The sequence below is a fragment of the Indicator indicator genome, chromosome 1, assembly GCF_027791375.1.
Source record: "Indicator indicator isolate 239-I01 chromosome 1, UM_Iind_1.1, whole genome shotgun sequence".
Lineage (NCBI taxonomy): Eukaryota > Metazoa > Chordata > Aves > Piciformes > Indicatoridae > Indicator > Indicator indicator.
The window spans coordinates 20,774,453-20,789,560 of record NC_072010.1 but is presented as its reverse complement, the minus strand read 5'-3'; the positions used below and the strand labels follow the sequence as shown (position 1 = coordinate 20,789,560).

The 15,108-nt window shown below is 37.4% G+C and overlaps 1 protein-coding gene across 1 annotated transcript in view; it reads right to left on the bottom strand.

The window, feature by feature from the left end:
• The window catches only part of SGCG (sarcoglycan gamma), a 71,391-nt gene that overhangs the window by 11,042 nt on the left and 45,241 nt on the right, over positions 1-15,108 (bottom strand). The window contains exon 5 of the mRNA XM_054384406.1: positions 14,811-14,883. Coding sequence (XP_054240381.1) covers positions 14,811-14,883 — 73 coding nt within the window. The remainder of the gene's footprint in view (positions 1-14,810; positions 14,884-15,108) is intronic.

The window sequence follows — 15,108 nt, the reverse complement described above, 5'->3', positions numbered from 1 at the left end:
TAGTGAACAGCAGCCATACACTGATGCCGGCCATTTGCACCTATATTCACTTATCTCCCAGCAGCTTGACGTTGTGAGGTCAGGCAAGTGTGAATGTAGCAAAAAGAGTATCATTACCCAAAGCTACAGATCTTGGTGTTCTGCCTTGTGGCTTTAGGTTGTTTGCCAGCAGCAGCAGGTCCAAAGACAAAAAAGAACGAAACAATAAGACTGAGATCTCAGTCTTGGTATATGCCACATTTCTGCTTTGTTTTGTAAAATTGTTTTCTTTGGGATGGCTTCTAAAATTACATCATCTTGCAAACAGGAAACTTGAGTTTCACAGCATGTTCAAGTGACTGTGTATACTTGGAGCAACAATGTGCTCTTGTGGCCAAGAGAGCCAATGGGATCCTGGGATGCATCAAGAAGGGTGTGCCCAGCACGTCTAGGGAAGTTCTTCTACCTCTCTGCTCTGCCCTGCTGAGACCACACCTGGAATACTGTGTCCAGTTTTGGGCTCCCCAGTTCAAGAGAGACAGAGACCTGCTGGAGAGAATCCAACAGAGAGCCGCGAGGATGATTAGGGGACTTGAGCATCTCCCCTATGAAGAGAGACTGAGATCCCTGGGGCTGTTTAGTCTGGAGAAGAGAAGACTGAGAGGGGATCTGATCAGTGTCTATCAATATGTGAGGGGTGGGTGTCAGGAGGAGGGGGCCAGGCTCTTTTTGGTGGTACACAGTGATAGGGCAAGGAACAACGGATTCAAACTTGAACGTAGAAGATTTCACCTCAACATGAGGAGAAACTTCTTTCCAGTGAGGGTGACAGAGCACTGGAACAGGCTGCCCAGGGGGGTTTGTGGAGTCTCCTTCTCTAGAGATTTTCAAAATCAACCTGGATGCATTCCTGTGCAGACTATCCTAGGTGATCCTGCTTTGGCAGGGGGGTTGGACCTGCTGATCTCTTGAGGTCCCTTCCAACCTCTGATACACTGTGATACTGTGATATCTAAGGACACAGGAAGATTAGTATTGAACAGTAATCCCTGATAGCTCTTACTGAATGTCAAAACACGCAAAATACTAATGACTCATTAAATTTTCTTCCTGGTTCAGTTTCTGCACAGTAATGAAAAATATAGCAGATACTTAGCCAAGCCTTGGCACAAAATTCTGTTTTGACATAAATACTGCAAATCTTTCAAACTTTGACTGATTTTTCTTTTTAAAATGTCCCATTTTGCATCACACATATTGAACTCCTTCATTTAAAGGTGGAGTAATTACTTCCTACCTGGATGATGCTGTCCTCTATATTTCTTCCTTCTACTTTCATACTCTTAAGTCTGAGCTGCACTGCGTTAAACTAAATCAACTATAATGAAAAAAGTTTGACTGAATACCAGCATCCGTTTTCCCCTGTCAAGTCCATTAGTTGGCTAGTGGTTACACTACATCATCTGAAATTCTGTAGATTAGTTCAAAGAACCCATTTTCAAAGGGTTATTGCTCCTCGAGGCTGTCTGCATTAGGACATGCTAGTTCAGTAAGACTAACATCAATATCAACAGCTCCCTTACACTGAATCCCAAGTTAGTCTATTACTGATGCCACAATAACATGTAATATGCAAACCTGGGTGTTTTTAATGACTCAAAATTAAATAACAATGATTTAAAATGAAAAAGAACTTCTTTGCAGCTTCTTACAACTGCACCTGGCTGTTTCACTGCAGACACTTACAGGAACAGCAGCACAAGATACAGCTTAATATTAGAGCTGTACTTTCAACCTAAGTCTGCCAAGGCTAATACCTCTCCAAATTGAAGTTTTTTTGTGCCAATAACTAAAAAGAAGATCTTGTGAAAATACAGAAAAGTTCTCTGATAATACCTGAAAAAAAACAAATAGGGTACAAATGGATTCAGAGAAATGTGCTATGAGGGTGTCTGTTTAGAGGCAAGTGTACATACACAGGAACTGCATTAAAGAAAAATTATTTGTCTGGAAGGAAGCAGATGTACATAAAGCACATTTTAAAATAATTCTGAAGGTTTAAAACAAAATAATCTTTGGTCGCACTGTTGCAATTAAGAGCCTATAAAACAATGGAGCAATTTGTTGTAATTTGATTTTAAAAATCACTTTTTTTTTTCCTTAACACTTTATTGCTTAAATGGATTAATGAAAACGTCATCTTAGAAGGTCTGTCATTTTGTCTCCAATCACTTGGGAAAGCATCAAAATACGTTGGGCTTTACTGGCAGCTTTTAACATTTCTGACCTCTAAATTTGTAATGCCCTGAAAAATCCCAAAGTAAGAGCAGAACGACTGTGAGATAATTACAAAACTATGTAGTAGGCTCTGTTTTTTCTGGCAGCCATCTTTCATGAGACAATAATATTCTTCACCTTTACATACACACAATGACAGTCCTAATGTGTGAAGCATTAGCAGGTGTTACAAGAGAGTTACTAATAGCAGTACAGGACTTCTGTATGGTATGCATAATATTGCTGCAGGATTCTTAAAAAAAAAATTCCTTTCAGAATATAAAAATAAGATTAAGTCAATAATTTTGTTCTGATATCCACAAGGTGTAAATTGTTAATAATCTATCATTACTGGGCTTAAAAAATAAACAAACAAGTCTTTAATGGATTCTGTATGATCACAGGAATATATTTTAAACAGCCTCTGGATTTTCTGGAGGACACAGAGTTTGTTAGATTCTACTTCCAGACGTCTGTGTTGGTAAGGGCTAGGAGTACTCCATTACTCAAACACTCAATTCTAGGTTGAGTTCTCAACTCTGGAGGGGAAAAAAAAAGGACCCCTGAACCACTTTCCTATTTCCCTTTCTGCCAGCTCTTAGGAAGAAGTAGTCATACATGACACAGCTGGGTTTATTGTGCTTGGCTGGAATGAAGGGGAGCCACAGTGAAATTATAAAATACCACTAATACCAATGGAGTCAATATTCAATGAAGACGCACTTGGTGGGGAATGGAGAAACCAAGAAGCCAGATCACAAATACTCACATGGACATATTACAATCTTATAACTCAGACAGCTTGGATATGGGGTCAAGTCTGTTACTTGCTCTACTGCCGAATCAGTGTGTAAATTTTAAGTACTGAAACATCAGAGCTGCAGGACCCAAGAATGCAAGCTGGACTGCTTTCCTTTAATGACTTCTTTGTCATTAAAAACTCCATGAAAGAAAAGCACAAACAGTATAAAGCTTTCATCTTCTCCTGTGCTTCAGGCTGTGGCAAGCTGATGTTCCAAGATTAGAAGAAAGGAATGATTGTGTTGTTTACTTGATACGAATTTGCAGATTTTTAATCTCTAAGAAAGAAGTAAATTACAAGAAGACATCAGAGGTGAGTGGTGCAGAGCAGTACAGAAAGTCAGAAAACCCCTCAGAACAAGAATTTCTGGTGTCAGTGGAACAACCGTTGAAGATTATAATTATAAATCTAAATGCAGGCCTGGAAGTCTGATGCACAGCTATGAAAATTAGTATGAAGAAGTCTGAATGTGATGCAGAAGATATACTGAAGGTTTTGAAGGGGGATTCAGAAAATTGATAGTGATGAAAACATTAAGGTTGTATTTTGAAATTCTCAAAGTCTTTCATGAATGTAAGAGGGCTATGGATTTTCTCCAACTTAGAAATAAAAGACATTTCTTTTAGGTATACATGATGGTGTCATGACTTTCCTGAAAAGATAAACTTCTAGCACAGCCAAGGCCTCCAAGCTAATTATTAGCTTGGAAGGACTCATTTCCTTGTGCCTGATATCAAACAAGAGCCAGTAATTGGCAGCATTTGCTAATCTTAGTTAAAAGGTTATATAAACTATGATTAACAATTTAGATGAATTTATGGAATATAGGGCTACAAGTGGAAAAGCTTTACTCTGAGATTTGTTTCCCAGTACAGTATGTGTCCTTGTTTCTTATGATGATTTTTCATTTCTCCAGAGCTTAACCAAACAGGGCATAGTTGCTAAGTGAACAATTCCTCTAAAAAGATATAGTTGCCTATAGAAAGGGTTCTAGGAGATCCCATATGCAGCCTTCAAAATGTATGGAAAGAAATAGGCAGTGCTATGCCATTCTTAATATGATCTGTTTTAGATGTAACATGTCCTAACCGTACCTGTTCCCTTCTGTCAAGAGGTGATGAGATCTAATGCAGAAAGCTACACTCTAGATATCTAAACAAGTTGAACCAATTTCACCTGAACTTTCAGCCTGAGCAGTTGCAAACCCCAGAGGCCAGTATGTTTGTCTCTCTGAAAATGAATTGGCTGGGTGGGGGTTGTGGGAGGATCCCTTCCCATTTCAGTTGGATGAATGAATGGATGAATGAATGAATGAACAAATCAATGTCTCCGCTTGCAAAGAGAGGAATTATAAATCTGGATGAGCATCTGAAATGCATCTGCTTATTCTGGGCACACATAGGTCCTCTAGGTTTGGACACTGTTGTATGATCATAGCCTGACTATGTAAGAACAGAATGGTAAGCAGAAGTGTGTGCTGAATTACTAGCTGAATCACATGCATAAACACTGAAGTAATATTTTAGAATAGTCCAAACTGTTAGGCAGATAGAGATGAGGTAGGCTTTGTTTTTGTTTTTGTTTTTGTTTTTGTTTTTGTTTTTGTTTTTCTGTTTTTGTTTTTGGTTTTTTTTAACCCTACTCCATATGTATATATTTTTAAATAAATGTGTAGCAGAATATGGATTTTTTTAGCTTATCTTATGCTAAAAAAGATCAAGAATAAAGGGCAGATTCCTGAGGCACACCATTCCTTTTAAGTGGCATTCTTAAACCTTGGGAGTATTTGCTGTTCTTGAAGATGTGAGCTGGCATGTTCTTCATCATACTTTAATTTAAATAATTTTTTTTCTTATCATACTTCTATTTATTGAAATAGTTTGTGTTCCAAATTTGTTCTGTATTTATGTCCTGAATCTGAAATGAGTGCAAGAGATGACTCCAGTAAAGCTCAGAGATACAAGACTCTGGATTCAAGCGAGCTGTTCAGCATAAGCACAGCAGGCACTAACACTGCTTATGGCAGAAGGGTGATCTCTGTGCACAAGCACAATTACAAAACCAGATTTGAACAACAAATGTTCCCAGTTCCCAAGGTTTAGGTTAACAGTAATTATTTTATGTAAGAAATACAGAAGGAATGTTCAAAATTCTAGGACAAATGCACTTGCATGTTCTCTTAAAAACAGAATAAAAGAGTTTTGATGGTATTTTGAAAATACTATAAAAGCACCACTTATAATCTATTAAAAACATAGCAGGTATGATTATTACAGTATAATTATTCATTTACTAGCTCTCCATCCGTCTTAAATATTGAAGTGTTTTTCCTGTTTGTTGACTGTCACTCAATGCAGAGCTGTTCAAAGAACGAAGACTAAAGACAAGAAGTGAGATACGATTAAAATAGAAGCTTCTCTCAAGACTGACAGTTGTGATAAAGAGTGGTAAGCAGAGCTAATTCAAAAGAGGTCTCTCTGATGACCTCAATTTTATGATGTGCTGACTCTCCAGGTAATTAAAAATGACTAAGGCCCCACTGAATGTGATTGAATCTGGCACATCACAGATGTTTCCAGCAGGGCTATCTTTTTCAAATGACTTTAATGATATTATGAAGTAACTTACGGTATTATAAAATTTTACTTTCATATAATAGCACTATTTTCAGCACTGTTGTAAAAAAATGTGATTATTATTTTCATTATGAGTATCTTCATAGAATTATCTTTCAGGTTGAAAATTGCTATGCCTTTCTTCTACATAACTCAAGCAAATTTTTCTCTAATATGCAGAAGCATAGAAAGACTTAAAGTAACTGGAATTCTTTGGTACGTGTTGTACATAGTGTCCACTTGTTCAGTATGAAAAGAAGCATTCAGGTGAAGAGGGCTTTGCTGACAAGCAGGTCATACCCTTCCCCTCTTGTGATTCGTCATTACAGTGGCTGAGCATGCCACACTCTCATCAGATTCCTCACAGCTGATATATCTTGCCTGCACACCCAGGCTGAAGGAGAGGTAAAAGAGTGTTGCACATGTACATCATCTCTTGCAAGAATTACTGTTATCAGGCTTGATTCCCTTTCTTCTTCCATTGTTTGCGACATGCAGATCTTTATGGTAGGTGATGCTTGTTTCATGCCTAGCCTCCCAGCTTCCTTGATATACATGCAGACAGATATGTAAGTGAAAGCTAATGTAATGGATGCTCTAGCCAGCTCAACGTTACATCCTACACTAGTGACAGCAGAATCGGACTGACATATAGAGCTCCAGGTGGTCATCTGCAAGGTGTCTGTAACTACGACAATCATTAATGACGTTTTCACGATAGCTCAAGTTCTGGTGGAGTATGAGTAATCACTGATGGCAAGTTCACTCTAGCAATCTCACCGAGCAGTCTGACATTTTCAGGTAGCTAGGTCAACAGTGTAGGTGTAAAAATCATTACACTTTTGGTCTTTGCACTACTGACATAAGCAGCCATGGAAAATATGTGAATGACTGTTCCTTACAAGCAGCAGACGCAACACCTACTGATTTTAATGTGTTAAGTGGCATCTCTAAAAACCCGAGGCTTTAGGAAGACTATTAGCCACCTGACTGGCTTAAGTGATCTGTTACTGAGGTACCTATAACCCACTCGTTTCAGAGGCTAGCAGTCCTTCAAAACAGGAAACCTGTTGTAGCTGCTCAGGAGTGCATCTCTGACTGCCAACACATCCATGTGGCAACAGGCTCATTAGGAGACCTGAAGCTCTGTTTCCATTGGTCACCAAATGTCCTTCTTACCTCAGGAGGCAAAACATCTACTGTAAAAGCAAGACAGAGTCCTGCTGCAGACTCAGAATTATGATGATCTAATAAGCAGAGGTAAGTGTATCCCCTAAGGTCATACAGTCCATAGACAAAATATATATGATGGCAACGAGCACGATCTCCACAGGCTGCATGCTGCCAAGATGTTTCCAAGCGAAGACATTTCCAAGTGAAGACCTTTATTACGTTACACAAACAAGTTATATACGTCTCTTTAAGCAGAGCTGTCATGTCCTAATTGGCTATTAATTACTGACATGTGTTTAAGCGAAGTGTATAATAGGTTAAAATTAGCAAACAAGCCTTTTAACACATCCAACCAAATTCTGCCTAGTCTTTCTCTTCAGTTAAAAGATGTTTACCTTCTTTGCTAAGTCAAAGACTAAACACAGCCTTCTCAAAACTAGGCTCTCTCTTCCCAAAGGTAGCTCTCTCCCTACAATTATATATATGCCCTGCAGGTGAAGCATTATAATTTGTAAATTAAATTGCAATGAACAAGATTTTGTAAGAGAAAGCAGATTGTGCTGGGAAAATTCTTTTCACTTTAGGATTAATATTTTCAGGTAAAACCACTACTTAAAAGAAGTGTGTGGAAGCCCTTGCTAATAAGGTATTTTTAACTATCTAAATCAAAAATGCTTCTGAAAAGGTGATAGGCATGATGTCTTGTAACATCCAATCCTTCTAAACTATGCCTTTTCATAGATATAAGTCCATCAGGTGAAGGGAAAGAAATACTTTAAGCTCCCAAAAGAAACATTTACCTGAATGCCGTAAAGTGTACAAACACAAATTTATACCTAGAATATTAATGCCAGGGGTCATAAAAATTACATTGCAGAAGAAATATCTCACTAGTCAGGGAGCAGAGATGCTTTACAAATAGTGAATCATAACCATAGGCTTACTTTTCCATTCTGTAATTAATTCTCTTCTGACTGACTGGGCTTTTGATTTGCATAATGAATGTAAATAAAAATCACTGTACTTCAATTAGTCTGATGATATTTTTAGGCCTTTGGCATGTAAGCACTAGTATTACAAATATGATTAAGCAATGATTTAGCAAATGTTTTTACCCTGGTTGGCTTCTATGCAGCTCTTTCATAATTCTTACTCATATGACCATAAAACCCCTCAACTTCAGTTACCAGCCTTTGTCTTACTACACAATTTAACCCTTGAAAGCACTTCAAGTGTAAAAGGAAATCATATTATCAGTGATGAAGGATGAGGATAAAGGTAAGTCTTTCATAAAGAATCAGAGTTGTAGCAGCCAGAAGAAAAGTGGATTTGAAGGATGCCATAGAACAGACGTAAAAATTAAAGAGAACATTTATTCTGAATATATAGATAGGGAGTTCTACCAGCAATCCAACAGTACAGTAATTTATTTCAACCAAATATTTAGAAGGAATAGAAGAACCTAGAAAATCCTGATCTGGTTGGGGATGTCCCTGCTTACTGAGGGACTGCAGGGGGCTTGGACTTGATGACCTTTAGAGCTCCCTTCCAACCCAGTAGAGTCTATGATTCTAAGATGTATAATTATGACCTCAAATTATCCATATTCTATAGCATGTAAGTTACAAACAAGTAAATACACATTTTTATGTTTTTAAGCATTGGATATAGACATTTCATTAAAATATAAAGCAATGCTTCTTAAATTATATATTTAACATTCTAGTAAATGCCATATTATGTATTTGTTTAACATATATCTGTTTTCCTGGGATATATTGAAATCTTTTCAGAATACACTCATAAGCCATTAAATACACCCACATTCAGCTAACTTTATATATATATATATGTATATATATATATATATATATATATATATATATAATCATACTCTGCCAAAAGTTGACTGTCTGGAACAGTGACATCATTCCTGCTATAGTGTTGTTCAAACACAGGACCAACAGAATAACCTGGGTCACTTTTGAACTTGGATGTAAACCCTCAGTTGAAGAACTGGCAAAATGCAACAAACCAACAGTACTGGAAGTGATTTCCCACAGGATTTGTGCTCAGAAGGCACAGCTGCTGGCCGTTAGACACGTATATGGCAATCCAACGGAGAGCCACAAGGATGATAGGGGACTTGAGCATCTCCCCTATGAAGAGAGACTGAGATCCCTGGGGCTGTTTAGTTTGGAGAAGAGAAGACTGAGAGAGGATCTCATCAATGTCTATAAATATGTGAGGGGTGGGTGTCAGGAGGAGGGGGCCAGGCTCTTTTCAGTGGTACACCGTGATAAGGCAAGGAACAATGGGTTCAAACTAGAACAGAGAAGATTTCACCTCAACATGAGGAGAAACTTCTTTCCAGTGAGGGTGACAGAGCCCTGGAACAGGCTACCCAGGAGGGTTGTGGAGTCTCCTTCTCTAGAGACTTTCAAAATCCACCTGGATGTATTCCTGTGCAGGCTATCCTAGGTGATCCTGCTTTGGCAGGGGGTTGGACCTGATGATCTCTTGAGGTCCCTTGCAAACTCTGATATACTGTGATACTGTGAAATAGGAAAGCAAATCTGGTCCTCATTTCTCAGTAGTGAATTTGTTATGTATAGTATACAGTTAGTTAATAAATGGAAAGATGTCACTTCTGTAAGCACATTTCCTTTAAGTTTGGGAGATGTGAATACTCAGTTCAGAAACCTTGTTTTGAGATTTAGAACAGTTTTGCTCCTCTATTGCTTTCCCTTATATACCCCAAGCCATGGAGATCACAAGTAAATAGTACCAAAATGACAAAGCTATGTATGAGTTACATGGTATTCAAGGATATAAAAACATAGAAGGAATACAATAATATGCTAAATAATATTCTAAAATGCTGTAAGTTATCAGAAAAATGTGACTGGAAAAATGTCTAAAGAGAATCATTAGTTTTCACACAGAGATTGCTATTTGATAACTGGGGATATAAAAGGATATGTATGCTGGCATGAAACTGTGGATAACAGTGGAAGAGGCTACTCCCAGTACTTAACATGGAACCTGTGGAGAAGTTAGCTTTTAGGCAATTGCTATAGATGCCTGTCTACAGAAGCTAGTTCTATTAGTTGTTACAGGTTTATCACCTACATTTTGGGTCACAAGAAACGTGCCAGAACATGAGCTTCTATAATTCTGTTTAAATTTCTTCCTTTTGGGAAGCAAGGTACTTTTTTTTTTTTCCCATTAAAACTTTGTTGCTGTGCTGGTTTTAGGGCTATGCCTTTTAAAATTTTTCACAGATCTTGAGCCGAAAGTGGTAAGAATGTAAATAAATCACTATTGGGTGTAAGAAAGGAAAATAATGATTATTCTAAATTATTCCATTGGAAGGATAGCTCCCTTGAGAAAACAATGTTCAGTTCTGTTTAGGAGTGCAGGGCAGTTTGTTCTGCTCTCTTCCTGCTTTTTTCATTGGGAAGATTTCTACACACCTCTGCTGACCTTGACTTCTTAGTCTGGTATTAAGCTTATCTGCTTCTTCTCTCTCTATTTCCTTATTGCCAGGGGGGTCAGGAGGAGGGGGGGGGGTATTGGGGACAGGGCAGGGAAATCAGCTGTCCTGGTCTTTTTTTGGGCCAGGGGTTTTTTTTTGGCTGTTTTGTTAATTGTAAATATCTGTAAATATTGTACATACTGTATATATATGTATATATTAATTGTATTCCATTGCAGACTGTAGTTTTGCTTGTAAATATATCTCCTTTTGCTTCCAAACTGAGCTAGTCTGGTAAAGTTAATGCTTGGGGGGGAATTTCCAATCCACCACAGTTGTGATCCCTTTAGAGGTGGCAGCTAAATTCTATGGAACCCCAGGAGACCCGATTGAGGTAAATTCTCAACATGCCGAATACACACAAAAGTACAAGGTCACTTTCATGGAGAATCATGGAAGAGGCAACACTTTCTATAATTTCAATATAATATATAAATGTATAAAATAATATTTATAATGCTATATTACATATAATACAATCCTAATGATTTTGCTATTCAGCAAGGAATTATGAAGCAATTCATCCTGAGGACAATGAAACCTGTATCTATTATGTCTACTCACTAAACTATGAAATAGTTTAGCAGGAATAAAGAGCAGGATTGTGCCAATCTTTTTGTTGAATATCAATCTTGGCACAACCAAGTAATCCAGCAAGAAACAGCAGGTAAAGAGGAAATGACCTAGTGGTCAAGAAATTGATCTGGTTATTCTTCCAGGTGCCTTGAACACAAACCCTACAAGGAGAGGCTGAAGGAGCTGGGATTGTTTAGCCTGGAGAAGAGGAGGCTCAGGGGTGACCTCATTGCTGTCTACAACTACCTGAAGGGAGGTTGTAGCCAGGAGGGGGTTGGTCTCTTCTCCCAGGCAACCAGCACCAGAACAAGAGGACACAGTCTCAAGCTGAGCCAGGGGAGGTTTAGGCTGGAGGTGAGGAGAAAGTTCTTCATGGGGAGAGTTGTTAAACATTAGAATGTGCTGCCCAGGGAGGTAGTTGAGTCACCATCCCTGGAGGTGTTCAAGAGGGGATTGGACGTGGCACTTGGTGACATGGTTTAATAGTCACAAGGTCTTGGGTGACAGGTTGGACTTGATGATCCTTGAGGTCTTTTCCAACCTTTCTGTGACTCTGTGATTCTGTGACTCTGTGATTCTGTGATTTACTTTTAAAATCAAAACTGCAAACCTCTGCTCACCTCCTACTCTTGGCTGAACTCCCTAAACACAAGAAGAACTTGCTTGCTCTCCTGGGGTCTCATAACTGTGTGGGTACTTGACTGTGTCAGGAAACTGAATTGCAAAAAGTAGAGTTCAGACATATTTCTGTTCTCACTAATGACAACTGGTTAATTTCAAGCAGGTACCTTCTCAGTGGTGTTTGTCTGGGGAGGATATTTCCTAGATACATCTAAATCTTCCAATTGATTGTAAATATGCCATCGAGATGTTTGTGTCAGACATTTGTTACCAGTTTTTAGGTCTCCACTAGGTCCACAAAATCTCAACAAATTTTGTAAGGGGAAGCTATGTATCTTATATATATGTAAGAACTCCAGGAAAGGAATTTAGAAGTAGGCAGTGTTATTTTAAATCTAGGAAACCTTCAATTTTGAAATGTGTGTTTTGTTGTTACAATTCTCCCTACCAGCTGGAAGTAAGAGCAAGAACATCTCCTTCTCTTTAGGAGTGAGTCATGAATTCAATTTATTAGACTGAAAAGGACTCTATATGTTTCCTTCAAATTCCGGAATGAAAAGACAGTGACTGACCACAGTATAATTGCATTGCTCTCTCTCTATTACTTAGCTATAAAAAGATATGTTCTAACACACTTATCTCTTTGTTTCCACTAAAGCAGTCTATCTTGAACCTCAGCATTTAGACAGGAAAGCCAGCAGAATGTGTAATTCAGAAGGCCATTTGTGTCAGCTTTGTTTACAACCCTGCCCTAAATCTGAATGTCAGAGAATGAATGTGGCCTCTGTTCATAAGACACTGGCTGAAAAGTTATGAGCATTAACAGCTTTCCAGTCAGCTCCTTGCAACACGCAACTGCTTTTGATGTGGATGGATTTTCTTGAAACAGTCTTATCCTACATTTAATGCTGCATACCATGGCACTTGATATTGTATTCACACGGCTCAACACAACCACAGAAGGAAAAATAGCGGAAAAAATAGCTGAAGATTAGTAAAGGGTGAAAGTGTGGACATAAGGCTTGAGGAGAGCAATTAAGTTATATTACCTATAACTTGGTACTCACTACCTTAATCTGAAAAGGAAGCACCTTCAAATTTAAAATAGAAAAGTAGTACCTAAAATTGTATTTTAAATTTTCATACTGAAGAGCTTTCAGTAGCTGGATTCCTGTATTTAACAGTGTGGAATGAAATAGGGTATTTATAATGCATTACAAAATAGCTGTTAATTGGTGAAGTTGTCTGAGCTCCTTTACAACAAAATGCATGATTTTTTTTTTTACACTGATGTTTAAGATTACCCTTGAAAGTAAACTTTTTCCAGCATGAGCTTTGTAAAATTGGTCTTTGCCTACACCTTAACTTAGCATCTGCACTGCAGACAAATGCAGATCCTCCCCTAAAACCCTCCATGGAATCATTGCCATCTCTGCTTTCAGACTTGACACTCTTTACAGGTGGTAAAGACAGAAAAGAATTTAATAAAAATTAAAGGAATAAGGCATTTTGAACTGCTCTGGGTAAGGGCTTGTCAGGACATGAGTGAGTGGTGTACACATTGCACAGCTTCATGCCATGATATCCAGCTTTTTTTCCTTGGGTTAAGCTAACTCAGTTTCTAGCACACATGTTCAGGAGATCTGGATTTTATGACAAATACTGTCACTCACAAGTGTCAGTGTTGATTTGGCCGTGTGGGTACTCCCTTGACATTAATTATTAGCAAACACTGTAAATTCTGGAAGAATTTGTGCTTCCCACTATCATAAGTTAATTGAAGATGGAACTGAACGGGATTTTAACTATTACACTTGAGCTCTGCTAACATACAGCAATATTCTAGCTCAAAACATGTTCATAGCTGACCTGATAAAAATCACTGAAGAGATAAGCCATGAGGTAAAATCATCCATGCATGAGAACCTTATGAGCACTTTGAATTAATCTAAATGTTTTGCTCTAAATGATATCCCATTTCAAAAACAGATGAAAAATTTATAATAACAATAGTTGTACACAGTCTGAAGCAGTGTGGTTGTTTTTAAATGAAGTGCAGATAAGAACTTAAAATGTAACATAGCATAATGCATATAGGATAAACCTCTTTGCTTTAAGCCTGTTGTTAATTAATGGTGCATTTAAGCAAAGTGACAACCATAGAAAATAATTGATATGTATCCAATTAAAATTTACAGAGAGCTTCTTGATTTTGCAGTTACGAAATTTATCAACATTGAGATAATTGTAGGAAATAACAAATTTGCAACAAAATTATTCTACTCCTTAAAATGCAGGATCCTACATATTGGTCAAAGTCTTTCACAGCCAAATTCCAACATAGTAGAAACACATTTTTGAAAGCACATAAAAACTAATGCCTTGCCATCATTTGGTCTTCAAATACAAGTAGAAGGCATCTTACTCTAAGTAAATCTTAATCATCGAGGAGAAAATTCAAAGAAGTATCTCTATAGTCTCCCTCTCATTGGCTATTCTCAGTCTGAAAATTCATCAAGACACACAGTGTGCTTCAAAGCTTTAGTCATCTTCCACTACTCTAATAGTTTTCCCTAATGAAGAATTAAATCTAAGAAGTGAAATTATGACAGAAAATTAGCAAACTGGTATGAAAGGAAAGGTATGAAAGGAAAATATAACTGTTAAAGAGATCCTCTTTAATTTCAAATCTTTCTTTAAACTGGATTATAAAATGAAACATAACATGAGTTTATTATCCCATCATAACCAAAATATTATAAACTGATCTTGCATACTCAAAATTACATAGAATGAAGCACAAAGAAATGCTGTCCAAGAATTAAGGACCTCTGAAACTGAAATTACTGCTCTTTAGTCATACAGAGCTTTGCACATTTCCAAATTTTTCTTATTGGCCTCTTTCCTCAGACTGATACTAGTTTTTAAACATCTTGGCTAATTATAGGTCAATGACATGCTGTTTCAAATCTTAAAAGTAGAATTTTACAGATAAACTTTCAACAGTACATTATGTGGCCATCAGCAATAAATCATTCATAATGTATTTCAGAATTGCAGAACGATGTACAATTTTTCCTTCAAGACAATAATTTGTCATGTAAACCAGAAAAAAGTTAGTAGTAGTCCTATATGTGCTGTTGAAAAATCCTGGGTTCATAAAAATGTGAATAGCTATCACAAACAATATTCAGTTATTAAATTTATGTTTCTATGCTTAAATTCTTACCTAAGCTGTTTAAAAGCTTCTGCTTTCACAAGTGGTGTTTCTACAGAGTGTTCAAAAAGTGCTCCTTCAGGCCCTGGAAAAAAAGAAAAGAAGTACACTGTAAAAGTGTAATGTAAAAAAAAAAAAGCTATGGTTCTGTTATTGCAGTATCAGTTGAAGCAACACAATGCACAGGTGAAGTAAAAGTAAAAGTACAGGTGTAAATTCTTTAAAGGAAATCTAAAAAGTCTGAGGACAAAGAAATTTTAAACTACTTGGGACAGTAAAATAAGTAAATAAGATTTTTACAATGTAATTT